Below are 15,516 nucleotides of genomic sequence, written 5' to 3' on the forward strand. Positions count from 1 at the left end.
GGAGAAAATCCACACAGAGGAAGAACATGAAAATTCTCCAAAGAAAAATAAATAAATGAACAAAATGGACATTAAAACTTTGTGTGGAGTTAGCATGTTTTCTCCAGGCAACCTCCTAGGCTTCCCACCACAGTGCAAAAACAAGTATAAGGAAAACTAGTGACCTAAATTGCCTCTAGGTGTGAAAGTGACTGTGTGTGGTGTATATTTGTGTTTGCCCTGTGATGGATGGATGTGTATGTACTGGATGTACTATGTGCCCATAGTAAGCTGAACTGAACACGATGAGGTGGGATAGAATATAGACAGATGGATAGTCTCACTGTGAGGGGAGTACTAATCCCTTCAGTAGCATGCAGCCCTTGCCATTATTGCATGACTCCAATAGGCTTGTTATGTTAGTATGCATTTAATTTTATGCATGCAACACAATCTTTGGTATGAATAGCAAAACTACTTTTGAAGTTAATGAACTTTAATCTTTTTTTTTAGGTTAAATAAGGCCAACGGACTAATTTTATTTGGATAAAAATTTGCTAAAATGTCCATCTTGGCCCCTGCTGTACACTATACCAAATGGAACACCTGAGGAAGCACACAAAGCCTCACTTCCTGTTTACATTTAGCAGTGAAGCCTTGTGCGCCCTCTGCTGGAAGCCCTCTGCATTCCACATTGTGTGTGTGTGTGTGTGTGTGTGTGTGTGTGTGTGTGTGTGTGTGTGTGTGTGTGTGTGTGTGTGTGTGTGTGTGTGTGTGTCAGTGAAGCAGCCACCAGAGGGAGCAACATGGCAATGAAAACTGGAGTCAGATGATGGAAGGAGGAGGAGGATCAAGCAAATAAACCCTCCTGTAACGTGTGCAAAACAACTGCTGTACTTCTGGTTACCATATCCTGGCCTAGACACTACTACACACTCAGTCTGGATTGAAATCTGGTACGCGTGTGTGCGTGTCCAAGGGCATCTGCCATCTTTCACCTGAAACCTGCAAAAGCAAGCTTCAGTAACCTAAGACAAAGGTATGCACAGCTTTTTCTTGTATTCTCAGGCGCCTTCATGAATCAGAAACATGTGGTCTATTCAGTGTTGATAGTTGCATTTCTGCATCTTTGTTTTGATGTTGCTTCTACACATGACAAGAATAAAGAAGGGAAATACAAATCCTTGATGTGAAGCCAAAAAAAGAAAAATACTGGCACACGCGTAGTCATTTTAACATCAATGTTTCCTTGAATATGATCTATCCCTCTGTCAATATGTTAGCTGGGTCAATCCGACATGAAGCCCTGGTAGGTACCTCGGCCTATTATTAGCCTCTGATACAGCCTTCTCAGCTGGGTCTGGTCGGGGAGGAAAAATATTCATTACGTAACAATAAAGGATCTGTCTCAGACTCACTTCCTGAATACCACAGGCAGCAACTAGGCCTCATACTGAGGCAGAGCGGAAGCCTCATCCGCTTGTTTGTTGGAGCAGCGTGAAAGTAGTGTCGCTTGTTTTCTGCTCGTCTCTGTGTTCCACTCATTCTGCACACCACCCCTCCTTCGCAGCTCCTCTTTGTGGGTCAGTGATGCGGCGAGAGTGACGCAGCAGTGACAGCAGCCTCCAGAAGTCAACTATTCTCAGCAGGAAGGAGGGAACCTCTGCCAGGACCAGAGTCCACAGACAGCAGTGAAGAGGGACGATGGTGCAGGCCTAAACCCAGGCCCAAAGGAAGAATGGGAGCCGGGTAGTCGCTGTCCTCGCCTCCTCCTAAACAAACACCAAAAAAGACATCCAGAGCCGAGGAGGCGGTCGCGGCAGCACCTTCAGCAGAGACATTTTGGTAGGCGACTCTCTGTATCAGTGCTTCTTATGGCTAGCTGCATAAATGCTCCCGGAGAGGAGAGTTTTTGTGCGCTAAGTGTGTGTATGCTTGGAGAATGAGGATGAGGCCTACTCAGCCTGGTACTGCAGTCTTTGGCTCCCTGCTGATGAGCGTCCCTCCAGGCCGCAGCCGAGCTCACTGAGCATCAGAGGCACACAGGCCTGTGCACTCTGTCCTGTGGTTTCCAACACTTCCTAGCTGTGACATTGAGTGCAGCGTGCGGAATATTCAGTGCACGCCACTGCCCAGAGCGGTTCGCTATGTGCTTTCTGGAAAAGGGAGTACATTTTGAGATCAGTGTTGAAATGTGACCGTAAAGCCAAAACTGGGCCACAGTATGGGCAGACTATTTTATCCCTAAGGGGAAAAAAAATGTTATTTCAATGATTCAAGGATAATGGTGAGATATTTTTCTGAGAACATCGTGATACAGGGAGTTACAAAAAAGGATCGGCACGGTAAAAGTTGCTATAAGAACAGCTCATAGTAATGTCTGCGGCTCTCAGACAATGGTCAGTTGTCAGCTGTACCAGTCAGGAGAAAAATGTTTAACTCAGTATTTTTCCATTGGATACCTGTCACTCTGTATTACCTGGAATTTCTTATCGAAGAAGAGAACATTCAGTCTCCGTCTTTCCACACAGGAGAAGGTGTGTTTTATTTATTGATTGGACTTCGTCTCATGTGTGTCTTTACCGTGAATTTGAGAACCACAAGCACACACATCAGACCAGATGACGGTTGGCTGCTACGAAAGGACAGAGCTGATACCAGGAGATAAAAGTCTTACAGGTCTAAGCCCGGACACAAATTGGCCTTCTGACATATTTGGAGAATGTAAGAAGTGCAAAACCTCTTGCACTATTAAAAAATGAGATGTAGGCTCATAATTCCATTTTAAAGCTCATTGTTGAGGTATTGTTCATTATTGTTATGTCATGTAACATCTTTAGAGGTTAGTCTTGACGTGTTTCATTTCAAATAATAAGAGTCTTTGCAGACACTGGCAATATCACGTCATAATTGTCCTCTGTTAAACCTTTGGCTCTTTGTACATTTAGGGCAGTTATTTCTGAATCAGTTTGTGCAGCAGATTGCACAACACTTGTGTATATCAGCAGGTGGTGTAAATACACCTATCTACAGAGAAACATGGAAGCATCTTTTGCACAAGTGACATTTGAAATCAGTTATTGTTGCTATTATTACTCCTTACTTATTGTCATTATTATTATTATTATTATTACTATCTGTCCATCCATGCTTCCTGCTTCATCCACATGTGATAGCAGTGGCAGAGGCCCAGATATATCTGTCCCCAGTAACTTCATCCAGCTCTTCTGGGGGGACCCAAAGACGCTTCCAGACCCAACAAGAAATAGAGTCAAGCGGCTGCTATTCTACATTGAGAGGAGCCAGTCGAGCCTATTACCTCTTATCAGAAGTTTACCAGGGACATCCGGCAGGGAAGAGGCCCCGGGGTCAGCCCAGGATGCTCTGGAAAGATTATTATTGATATGTTTTTTTTTTTAAATTCACTCTTGATTTTGTGAGAATCGTATCAAATGATTCCACAGTCATATTTTATTGCACTACCATTTAAATGTTCTTTATACGTTTATAAGTTCACTATAGTGTTTAACATGGAGTAACTAAAATTCTGATAGTTTCAGGTGATGTACAAGATGTCTACATCCCAAAAAGTAAGCCAAATGGTCTCTCTACACTTATAATGAAAACAATGAATTGGCCACTGTTAAATTAGCTGACATTCAATTAGATTCATTTGTATTAAAAAATATATATAGTTGTTTTATTCATTACAGCTACATATGTACTTAATGAATAACTGTTCTAGTAGAGGATTATCCAAATATAAATTAATCTCTCACTTTCCATTGCAAGTCTCCATAAACTGAAAGGAAATACCGTGGTAGATGTGAACACGTCACAAAGAATGGAAAACTGAATAACAGTGACGATAGAAACTGCATGTCTACCGTGCCACATGCAAGCTGTGGCCAAGGTCGAAAACCTTTTGCTGTCTGTTTGGTGATCTCAGGTGTATTGACAGGTTGGATAGTGTAATGTGTAGCACCGCTGTCAGCAGCAAGAGTAAAACAGCGCATCTGTGGTTAGGAGTGTGTTCATGAAACATTGAAGTGTTATATGCTGAACACAGATATGAATTTTTCCAAAGTGAGTGCATCTTAAAAAAAACAAGCCGCCAATGCATATTAAAGGGCACGTTTTCTTCCTCTCGGGAAATGGGTACGTGCATGCATAATGACACAGCACCTGCTAATTTTTTGTCTTTTGAAGTCGGCAGCACCATAAAATCCGAGAGCTTTGAAGCTGATTTGAAGTGGTTAGGAGTCTGAATGGGGGAGAAGACAGTCATATGACTCCACGCTCAGTTGTGTAAATAAAACAGTTGCTTCCGTCCTCAGAGGCTGGTGAGAGGCTCACAGAGCCATGTCGTGTTTAGCTAGCTCCCCTCCCCCTCGTCTGCAGTGCTGACGCATCTGCTGCTTTTGCATCAATCAGCAGCCTCTACATAGGTATACCCACAGTCCTGCTCTTTCTCTCGCCTTTTGCATTCGGTTTGCATGCTTGCTGCAACCGCAAGACTCTCCTCAGAGGTCCTTTGCCTGCCGTGTTACACAATAGGACAGTAGTCAGTGCCATCCTCTCTCATATTCTGCATTACCTAACAGTGACTGCGTAAGCACCGACCGAAAGCAGAGACTGTGTATACGAGCATTAAACAGATGGTGCGGCGTTATGCATTCAAGGTGCATCATCTTTTAGCGAGCTCGGGATAATTATGTTTCATGCAAAAGACGTTTTCCTTTTTGGTCAACATCGAGCAGAAATGACTGATGTGGTGCTGGGGAGATTTAACGCAGCATCTGCCGTGCGGCAGAGGACCCCTCGGCTTGGGCTGCTAATAGCAAGGCAGCTGAGCGTTTTCTCTGGAATCGAGCGCGGAGCTGGTGTGTGATGGTGTGTGATGTAGCACCCTGCATCTCTCCACTCTCCTTCCAGCCCTCTGCCATGCTTGATAAAAGTTGCAGTTTCCTGCTCAGTGGCTCCAGATCGAAAGCTTCAGTCGGCCAGCGAGCACAAAGGCAGACCCACACTCGGGTTGAGCTGCACGCTGTAGAAGCCGTGAGTTATTCCTATAGCTGTGGTCGGACAGAGGAGGGCAGGGCAGATCTAGCCCGGGACCGGGGCTGCATGGAACGAGGCGAAGGACGTTGGAGCCGGAGTCGTCTGCACACAGAGAGGGAGGGAGAGGAAGAAAGACGTCAGAAAAAGCTCTGCTTCTGACAACACCACTGTTCAGCGAGCATCATAGAAAAAAAAAAAAAAACTACTTTCGCCTTGCTCTCCTGAAACTGTTTTTAAACATATAGAAGGGCATGTAGAGCTGTAGAAACGGGATACCGCATGACACTGTTTCCTGTTCGCCCTGCATCATTTTCTCTGATTTACTAAGGTATGTTTTGCATGGTTTCCCACAATTTCTAACTTGTTTTGTGCGGAAGTACGCTTTGCAGAGGTGCGTGAAGTGGCTTTTGCTTTGACATTTCGCTCTTTGTTTGACAATACTGTCTGTAAGCTGCACTGTCATTTCTTGGGTTGTGGTTTGTTGTGTGGGGATTTTTACTTTACCTATGAAGAAGTAAAAAAAAAAAAAAAAAAATCACATTGGCTTTGAAAGTAAACTAGGGTTGGGTGTGGCAAATGCATGAGCACTGGTGACAAATTCAAAATTTCCGCTTCGCATTTGGTGCCAATAAAGCCACAACAGTTGATTCAAACTGAGAAAAATGATCTCGATATTGTGTGAAAGCGACCTAGAAGAAAGGGTAAAACTATGATGCAAACGCTATAAACTTAGTTACTGATATATAATGTGTGGGGCATCACTTGCACTTAAGATAGGATGGCCGAGAAAGTCCATTTCCTCCTGCAGACAAAGACCTCCAGACCAACGCACATACACCACGTATACTGAACGGAGACAAAGGCAAACCCCGGCGGCTCGGCAGGCTGCTGCGCGCTGCAGGTTCTCAGACAGGGCAGGATGCTTGTGAGAGAGACGGGGCCGAATACCCGGACAGCTAATACCGTCAATTGCCATCCAGCTGAATCCCAATAAGTGCTGCGCCATAGCATGTTGCCATGACAACAGAGGCCTGTCTGAGAAAGAAGGCAGGAGGGCGGTTGTGTTTCATCAGGCTGCGTGGCTTCCAAAGCACGGCAGCCATATTGTATTTGTTGCACAAACATAAAACTGCAGAAAATATATATATATATATTTTTTTTTTACAAAACAAAGAATTATATCAGTGATAAATTATTAACGACCGCCTCAAATATACAGCATTGTACTTTAAGCAAATCCAAATATTAGGCATCAAGCTGTCACTGCAATAAAACTAGAGATAACTAAAAAATAACGGAAGAGTTTTGTTTTTAAAATAATTTGCACGGAATGTCAAATAGGGCAAAAATAAAAATAGAAATAAAGATGTGCTGTTTCCAGCAGGACGTGCATGCAGATCATTAACTGCTGTCCGACAGAGAGACAGACATAGCAGCGCTGCCTCCACAGTAGCAGTTCACCCAGGAAGACAATAACTGTCTCATGCTAAGTTGCGCGGTCAGTGCGTGACTTCTGGTTCAGCCATACGCGGAGGATTAAAAAAAAGGCAATTACTTATAAATATGCCTGGGACATTAACAATGCATCAGTGCAGTTAAGATTATTCACCTCATGAAAGAATCATTTGCATGTGTCTGTCAGCATGCTGTGTAAGACACTAAATGATTCAGTAAAGACAAATGACTATGTATAGGGTCACAATGGGTTAACTTCCTCTAAGGTTACCAGATCGCTTTTGCTCGTACTGTGGAATCAAACTCATCTATAAATGCTGACCTGTCAGGATACAAATAGTATGCAAACTATCCTCCAATGGAAAATCTGCTTTGATTATTTAATCAGGCCAATGTTGTATTCCAGTGTGTACTGGCCTTTAAGATTCATCAGAATACTATTAACATAAATTAAAAACTCATTACCACATCAACAAGATATGTTCAAATGTTTCTGCTGTTATTAACATCAGTTATCTTGTATATAACATTACATCACTGTTTTCATAATTACAATTTCTCTCACCCAGCTTCTAATAATGGCAGCATATGGTGAGTTGACAGCAACTGTCAGTGACACAAGTTACAAGATCTTGAAGTAGAGACTGTTTGGTTCATTATAGCATAATTATCCACGTGTCATGTTTTTTGCAACACTGACTAGAATAGGCCCCTAATGTCAACTGTACAATCAGTCCCAGTGCACAGCTGAGAGAACACACCAGACAAAGTATCACGCAATCAATTAACAAGAGTTACAATTTAAAACAGTGGGAACTGATAGAAAACCTAGTTCCTCCTTAGCTTTAACAAAAACCTAATCCTCTCATGAACTGGTCCTGAACCACTGATTTAATTCAATTCATGAAATCAGTTCATGAGTATGAATGAGGAAAAGTGAGCTGATAGGTTTATCAATGATTTCCTGTGACGTCACATAATGTTTCAAATTTGCCGTGAAATGTGATGAAAGCAGGATGCAATGATTTGCAAAACTAAAGAAACCCATGTGGGAGATACAACAACTTTAAGAACATATCAGGTGTTGAACAGAAGACATTTTACTCAACGTTTTTAATTTGATGGCAGTAACATTTTTAAAAATACCGACAGGCTGATATTTACCATTGCACAGGATCCTCTCTTATTATACAATATCTGTGTAGTTTGGAAATCAGTTGATGAGGTTTTCTCAGAGAAAATGTTGCCCAATTTCTGCCTGATGTTGGATTTTAGATCTTATTATTCAGTTTGTATGTTTTTTAAGATGCTCCAAGTGTTTTCTCTTGGAAAAATATCTGGACCGCAGGCAGGTTAAAAGAGCACCTCGACTTTCTTCCTGTGGTGACGTGAATATGACGGATGCAGAATGTGGGTTATCACTGTCTTGCTGAAATATGTATGAGGAATTTTGGCTGGATGAGAGAATATGTTGTTCTAAAGCTTCCATGAGCTTTTCAGCATTGATCAAAGCTTTGCAGACATGTAAGCTCTCTGTGCACCAGGTTTTAATGCAACCATTGCATGATAGAGCCCAATTTCTCAGAAATAAACACTTTTCAGTACCTGATCATGTTGACTAACAACTGCCAGTATCAAAGCTTACCAATAGCCTTGTCCTTATACACAAAGATTTCTTCAGAAATTTGACTAGTGTTATGCAGTTCGGAAAGTTTTATCTTCTTTCACATTTTGCATCTTAGAATGGGCCACAAAGTGGTGTAGGGGAAACCACAGCAAGAACACCGCAGCTGAAGTCCAGGTTGACTTTGGGGGCCTCTCTGTGTGCAGTTTGCGTGTTCTCCATGTCCATGTATGATTTTATTTGTACTTTTCACTGACTCTCTAAAATGCTCTTTTATACCGAGCCATATTACTGACTTGTTGTCAATTAATCCAACCGGTTGCAAAGAAACCCTCTGGCTGTTTAATTTATAAGCATTTAGCATACATTTTAGGCCTTTTATTGCACCCAATTCAACTATTTTGGGATGAATCATTCCTGTCTAATCTCAAATGTGCTTAAAATTGTAAATGGCTTCTTTCAACATGGTTTTCTATTATGTGAAAAAAAGGGTTTATGAAAATTACATCGCACCCTGGTTTAATTTACATCCCACACACTGTCCCAGACTTTTGGGAATTGGGGTTGTATAATCGCAACTGTGCATGAGTATGTGATTGGCAACGTTTTGACACACTGAGTCACACTGTTGAGTGATAATGCACTGTTTGCAGTATTTCTATGTAGTTGTATGAGTCACTCACGACTCAGGATTTTCCAGTGAAACCTGTAGATCATTAGGCAATTTCACTCCAACATTTGGGAAGTCAAAATCCTGCTCAATGAACGCTGACTGTCGTTTAATAAGTAATTCCACATATTAGTCATCAGCTAACATTTGAAATTAGGTCATTTAATACATACTATATACATTCTATGATTTCATTGAATGCTTGACAAGTGGTTTAAAGCTTAATATTAGTATTGACTGATATATAGCTAAATGTGAGGATGGTCTTTCAAAATGTTACATAAAATCTTTACCATTCATGGCAAAGTTTATCTGCACAAAAAATATAAAGAAGCACTTAACATCAAATTCAATCCTTAAGTTTCTTTGTTTATTGTTCTTGTTTTTTTTAGTTTTTTTAGTTTTTTTTTTTTTTTTTGTATGATGGGACCTTTTTAAAAGGATGAAATGGAGAATGTGATGGCTGAAGTTATCAGACTGTTCATGCTGGAGTTCATCTCTCAGAACATTACTGCCATCTAGTGTTGAAAAACAGGAAAGGCTAAAGTTCCTTTCAAATTCAAAATGTACATAGTTCTTTTCCAATTAGATTGTATGGAGAAACTTAATCAAATCTCTCTCTCTCTCTCTCTCTCTCTCTCTTTTACTTTTAGATGACTGTGGTGTCCCCGTGCACTCAGAACCTGATGGATAGCACTCACCCACACACTGTGCTAAGCAAGCTCAATGAACAGCGCTCTCAAGGTCTCTTCTGTGATGTTACCATTGTGGTGGAGGATGTGAAATTTCGGGCCCACAAGAACATCCTGGCAGCCTGCAGTGGGTACTTCAGGAACGCTCTGACCACTTCTGAGACATGGAGCTCTGGCCAAGTGCTGGAGCTGATGGACCTCAAGTCTGAGGTGTTTGCAACCATCCTTAATTTCATATACTGCTCAAAGGTAACGTCCCCCGCTGCAGAGGACACAGGTGGGCTGGTAGCAGCTGGAAAAAGACTTGGAATTCCCTTTTTAGAGAAGCTTGCAGAACATGACAAGCAGGACAAATTAGTTAAATCAAAAGACTGCTACACAGCCCCGGTGTCCAAAACTACTAAGAAAGAAGTTCCCAGGCTTGAGGAGATCGACAGTGCCAGAGGGCCACGCATCACCAACGCCTTCTCCATCACTGAGGTGTGTCCAGGGAGCAACCCCTTCACGCCTCTGGTTCAAACCAACGGGGAGAGGCAGTCACCAGACACAGGACAGCTTCCATCCAATTGTCCTACGACGTCCTACTTCAATGGGAGCAATGAATCAAGCCACGCCCTCTCAGAACATTCGTATGCAGTCAGCAAATCCACTGAAGGCAAAGACACTGGTCAGTGGGACAACAAAAAGTTCATTAAACCAGTTGTGTCACAGCCAAAGCAACTCATTTACAGGAACGCAGGCCCCTTGAAAAAAAGACACCGGCTGAGAGGAATTTTGGGTCGAAGTATACTTCCAACACCAGCTGAGACACAAAACAATGAAAATGCAAAGGCGCCCACATTAACGGATGGCGTTCCTACAGCACCTGCTGCTGTCACGACACCACCGCCACTCTTTTCAGAGGCAGAAGCAGAAAAAAGCCCCAAAACACCGACTTCCGCTGACAATGCTCAGATGGAGTTGGGTCCACCGACCCTTTCGCCACAAACAGACGACAGCATTTCTATCTACAGCTGTGAGCAATGCCCAGAGATATTCACAAATAAAGCTCTTCTCACCATTCACTCAGAGGTGCATAAAAAGCGTTTCATTAGTCATTTGTTTTGCAAGTTTTGCCACAGAAAGTTCATACACCTCAAAAGGATGCGCAACCATGAGCAGGTCTGTCCCAAGGCTGGGAGAGGCCCACAAAAACTGGATCCCGGGGATTTGTCAGCCAAAGAGATGGACCATGCTAAAGACGAGGGGTCGGACAAGGAAAGTGTGGAGACTCAACTTCCCTCTCCCAATGAATCGAGTCCTTTAGCAGCAGAGAACCTTCAAGTAGATCTGTCAGGGCTTCATGAGAAAGCTGTGAGGCCTTTTGGTACCCAAAGGAGGTACAACTGCAGCATGTGTAAACGGGTCTATGTCACCCTATCCAGTCTGAAACGACATGAGAATGTACACTCCTGGCAGAGGGCCTACCCCTGTCATTATTGTAATAAAGTATTTGCTTTGGCAGAGTATCGCACAAAGCATGAAATTTGGCACACAGGTGAACGGCGCTATCAGTGTATATTCTGCCTGGAAACGTTCATGACGTACTACATCTTGAAAAACCATCAGAAGTCCTTCCACGGCATTGATCCCAGTCTCGCAGTTAAGAAAAAGTCTGCCAATGGTGGCCTGAAAGCCAGTGTTTATCCCATCAAGCTCTACAGGCTTCTGCCCATGAAGTTTCGAAAGCGACAATATAAGACTTACAGTCAGACATATTCGGAGAGCATTGAAAGACCCGACCAGTCCTCACTCGGCAGCAGCTCTCTCATCCCTCCATTTGAAGACAGTAGTGTGCTCGGTCACCCCGATCCCGCTTCATTCCCTCTGACGTTCATGGCAACAACGAAGACGGTCTCACCTGTGATGCCTCGCATCAGCTTTGACAAGCCGTGCGACCAAGATATGGACCAACATCTGAACAGTGAGGTGGAAATTCATGGAGGCAAAAGAAAACAGGCGGAGAGAGGAGATCCAGCCTTCGCTAATTATGAAAACAGCTTCTCTTTGCGACCCAACACTGAATCTACAACGGGTTACAACAGCAACCCACCGGTGTTAATCAACCCAGAGCAAATCAGTCATGGCATGCCATTCCTGAACTCCTTGAGCACTGTTAAAAAGTTAGGTGAGCTATCGGCTTCTGCAAAAAGAGTTGAGGACATGACAAAAGAGATACTTCAAACAAGCACAGAGAGTCTGCTGCATGATAAAACAGTAAGGGCAAAAACAGAAACGTATATTGCCAAACCCGCATGCCCAGGTCCATCTATGGACAGTGACGCCATGCCACTCTGTCAGATAACAGTGAAGATTGGAAATGAGGCCATCATCCGCCGTCAAATCAAAGGATCTAAGCTCTTCCCCAGGAAGAAAAGGAGAAGTAAAGAAGTGAGCGAGGAGCAGAGCCCACAACGGTGCCATCAAACAAGTGACGAATCAGAGATTCCCAGACTCCGCTTCAGATCTGAAGCCACTGCTACTACAGAGGCAGAAACGTTCGAAGATCTCAATGAGTGTGACACGGCTGATAAGCTTTGGCGACCCTACTACTCTTACAAAGCTAAAAAGAAAAGAAAGAAGCTCAGATACAAGCACAGGAAAGCTCTGCTTCATCGTTATCTTGAAGCATCAGGAGACAGAACCCTTGCCAGCGAGGCCCACCCTGACAGAAGTAGTCGGCTGACCTACGAGAGCGTTTCGGGTGGCAGTACAGGCCTGAAACATAGTCTCAGTAGAAACTGTAGCCCGAGGGCGACATACAACTGTGATATCTGTGACAGCTCCTTTATCACAGAGACCGGTCTGAAAGCGCATGTCATTGGGTCTCACCCGTGTTTCTGCCGGACCTGTGGCAAACAAGGTCCACCAGGTGAGGCACCCGCCAGCGGCGATTACATCTGCAGCAACTGCATGGAAAATGGCTCCTGCTTCGACAACACGCCCCGCAGCCCCAACCCCGAAAAGAAGTACCGCTGCTCCTTCTGCCCCCAGCGCTTCCTCTACCTCGCCACCAAGAGAAGCCATGAGAAAAAACACCAGGACACAAATGAGGAGGGGTACAATTATGACGACTTCACATCAGGTTCCAAATACTCTGGACACCTTAGTGAAGACGAGAAACAAGCAACCATCAAGACAGAAGAAGCTGACAATCAAGCTGGCACTGACATAAAATGTGAAATGTCAGAGGAGGGACTCTTCTCTATTGATAAGAATAAGTCTAAATCTGAGGACACAACTGACTTTATATCTTTGAATGCCTTCAAAGATGTGTCATATTCCAGTATTAAAAATCCACTATCGCCCAGCATTGACCCTTTGTTTTCGCTGACCCCGTCAAAAGTGAAGCATAAAATAGTGAAACAGAGGCTCAACACACAGCAGTCTCTGCATTTCATTTCAAAAAAGCAGGCGGCCTGCGACAGAGACAGAGAAAGAGATACTTTGATGGGACCAAGAATAAACAGTCATAGCACTCGTGAGAAGTCCTGTAAACCCTTTGGACAAAACGATTCTGAGTCTGCAGGTCCCCACATTTCTGTCCACAAGACAGAGAAACGAGTGTGCAAAGAGGAACCATTTTTCTAAAGATCTCCGAGACAATGCAACTGACTAGATGCAAATCAATCAATAACAAATCAAAACAAAAGTCTGAATTGACATATGGATTGAAGTGGCCACTCTGGTGATGAAATTTATTATTTCTAATGTTGTACTTTCAAATTAACTCATTGAAGTGTTTCAAAAAGACCTAAGCATTAGGATCTAATATCAGTGTTGGTTGCAACATCATTCCTCCAAAACCAAGCCACTCAGTAATTCTTTTCACCTTTGTCTACCTTTTTTAATGATAATAAGGTGACACATTCTGTACTTTGTCCAATGTCTATGCATGTAAAGCAGACTTGATGACATGACTGTAACCTGAAGAAAAGACGTGGTCTCTTCAAAAGGTGTGCAATATCAGAACACAGTGAGTGATGTGTTGGACTGTTGAAAGGCTTCCTAGTGTTGTTACATCTTCACTTTTTTAGACATAAGTATGAGAAAATCAACATGAATTATGAATTTCCCATTCAGTAAACTGGGAATGGTTGCACTTTATTGGTAGACTATGCTTATTAGTTCATTTTAATACTTTGATAATTATATTTCAATTCTAAGCACCATTGATATGACTGTAATTTCTAATTAACACATGGCACCATTCAGAATAAAGTTACTACTTTTGTGTGTTTATTATGTATAAAACATGTACAACTATTTAAATAAATATTGTTCATATTCTATGAAGCCTCGCCCTGTCCTCTGTTGGCCTGAAGTGCAAAGTACAATCTACAGTACTCAGTAACCACCAAGCAACACGTCACATGGGCATGTTGTGAACCTCAGACAGTGACACAGAAACACCCTGCGGTTCAAGTGTAAACTAAATTTTAAAAGATGTGCCGGTATGACAAACAGACTCTTGAATATAAAGCCACCTGGTGGTAATGGGTTCCTCACCATCCTTTTGGGACCTTCAGCCCATCTGAGAAGTCCATCCCTTCATTCTTGCACACAAACTGTATCTGCACTTAAGAGTCGGGCCTCAAGATGTGATTTCCAGATGTTTAGAAATGTTTTGCTTTTTGTAACATAGGGCCTGTGCTGTAAAGGTAGGGTGAATTATTTTTATTGGCATGACTTTATCCCTATCCTGCTAAAATGTCACAAGGTTGAATATGTATAGAAAACAAGACTACATGATTTAAATAATAATATTGATCCTATTCTAGATCAAATCTGAGTACCAATGTTTTCTTTTCATTGAAAATATAGAAACAATAAGATTTCAGTGCATTTTCAGTCAGAAAAGAAGTACTGGCTCAATTATTCTCAATGTTTTTGTGGTATTGCAAACTTATCAGATGTTATTTGTACCCAATAAAGGTTTTTGATTTTGATTGAAATGGCAAATATTTTTTTGAAAAACTAAAAATTATTTGTGAAAGACAAAAATAACCTAAATTTCAGAGGATAATTTCATAGTCACAAGCAACACACTCTGGTCATCTGATCCTCCCACAATTGCTGGGAAAAGGGAAATCACCAGGTTTTCCAATGGTTTCATCTTTCCTACAAAAAAGCAGTGTTACAACAAATTAATGTCTTGGCAAACACAGTTTTTCAGGGTTTTTTGTGCCTGATTTAGATGGTGTGACCTTGTGTATTAGCAAGAGACAAAGACAATGCAATTAAAATGGTCTTTTTTGCATACCTGACTTCCTGAGGCTTTGCATCAGTGAAGAAGACTGGACTAGTATCTCCTTGAAAGAAAACAAATAATCTCTTAGTTGGAGCATGGTAAAACACATGAAAGCATGACTTATACAGCACAAAAAAGCCATGAATTTTGCATTTCAGTGATGTGCTTCCTGAGACAGTATAGAATAGAATAAAAATACTTAATCAATCCCATGGGACACTTATTGTAATAGGTCAACATAGAAAAGACTGCAGAAAGAGTATAATATAAGTTAATTTATCAATATGGCAGAGTAAAGTTAAATAAGTTATAGTAAATGATAATACAGAGAGCTGGCCTGAGGAGTGACTGGTGTCGGCACAGATTGTAAACGATCCCTTTGTAATATTTTGAGAAATATTTTAAGATTCAAATTCTTTAAAATAATATAATCAGTTTTTTGTTAATCAGAATCCAAATATGCTGTTATAGCCTTAATAAGTGTCATAGACGTTTGATAAGGACCACGTGACAACACCACTTCTGTTTACTAACTTTAATATTTTTGCAATGATACTGAAAACTATATTAACAGATTTTTTTCCCTTCTACTTGCTAAATCGTGCTTCCTTGAAGATATATGCACCATTTAACCACTTGAGTAACGCTGTTTGGATGTTACCAATAAAGTTACAAACATTAATGCCACTGGAGACTTCGTGTAATTTCCACAACATACTGTATAATCTAAAAGGTGTCACTTATA

The 15,516-nt window shown here is 42.0% G+C and overlaps 2 protein-coding genes across 4 annotated transcripts in view; both read left to right on the top strand.

The window, feature by feature from the left end:
- Positions 1 to 694: 694 nt before the first annotated feature.
- rasa2 (RAS p21 protein activator 2) overlaps positions 695 to 15,516 on the top strand; it is a 42,792-nt gene continuing 27,970 nt past the window's right edge. Inside the window, exon 1 of the mRNA XM_030107803.1 lies at positions 695 to 709. The gene's annotated coding sequence lies outside the window, so the exon portion shown is untranslated. The remainder of the gene's footprint in view (positions 710 to 15,516) is intronic.
- Positions 845 to 13,165, top strand: zbtb38 (zinc finger and BTB domain containing 38). Of its 3 annotated transcripts, XM_030107800.1 has the most exons (3): positions 845 to 1,018; positions 1,550 to 1,824; positions 9,443 to 13,165. In XM_030107800.1, the coding sequence occupies exon 3, from the start codon at positions 9,443 to 9,445 to the stop codon at positions 13,109 to 13,111; it is 3,669 nt and encodes a 1,222-aa protein (XP_029963660.1). In that variant the 5' UTR covers positions 845 to 1,018; positions 1,550 to 1,824; the 3' UTR covers positions 13,112 to 13,165. The 3 variants fall into 3 exon arrangements, with proteins under 3 accessions (XP_029963660.1, XP_029963661.1, XP_029963662.1); XM_030107801.1 differs by lacking the exon at positions 845 to 1,018 and having other exon boundaries at positions 1,304 to 1,824; XM_030107802.1 differs by lacking the exons at positions 845 to 1,018; positions 1,550 to 1,824 and adding an exon at positions 4,774 to 5,368.

Source organism: Salarias fasciatus, chromosome 14, assembly GCF_902148845.1.
Source record: "Salarias fasciatus chromosome 14, fSalaFa1.1, whole genome shotgun sequence".
Classification (NCBI taxonomy): Eukaryota; Metazoa; Chordata; class Actinopteri; order Blenniiformes; family Blenniidae; genus Salarias; species Salarias fasciatus.

Coding starts and splice junctions, on each gene's coding strand:
- zbtb38 (XM_030107800.1), top strand. CDS start 9,443: ATGACTGTGGTGTCCCCGTGCACTCAGAACCTGATGGATAGCACTCAC.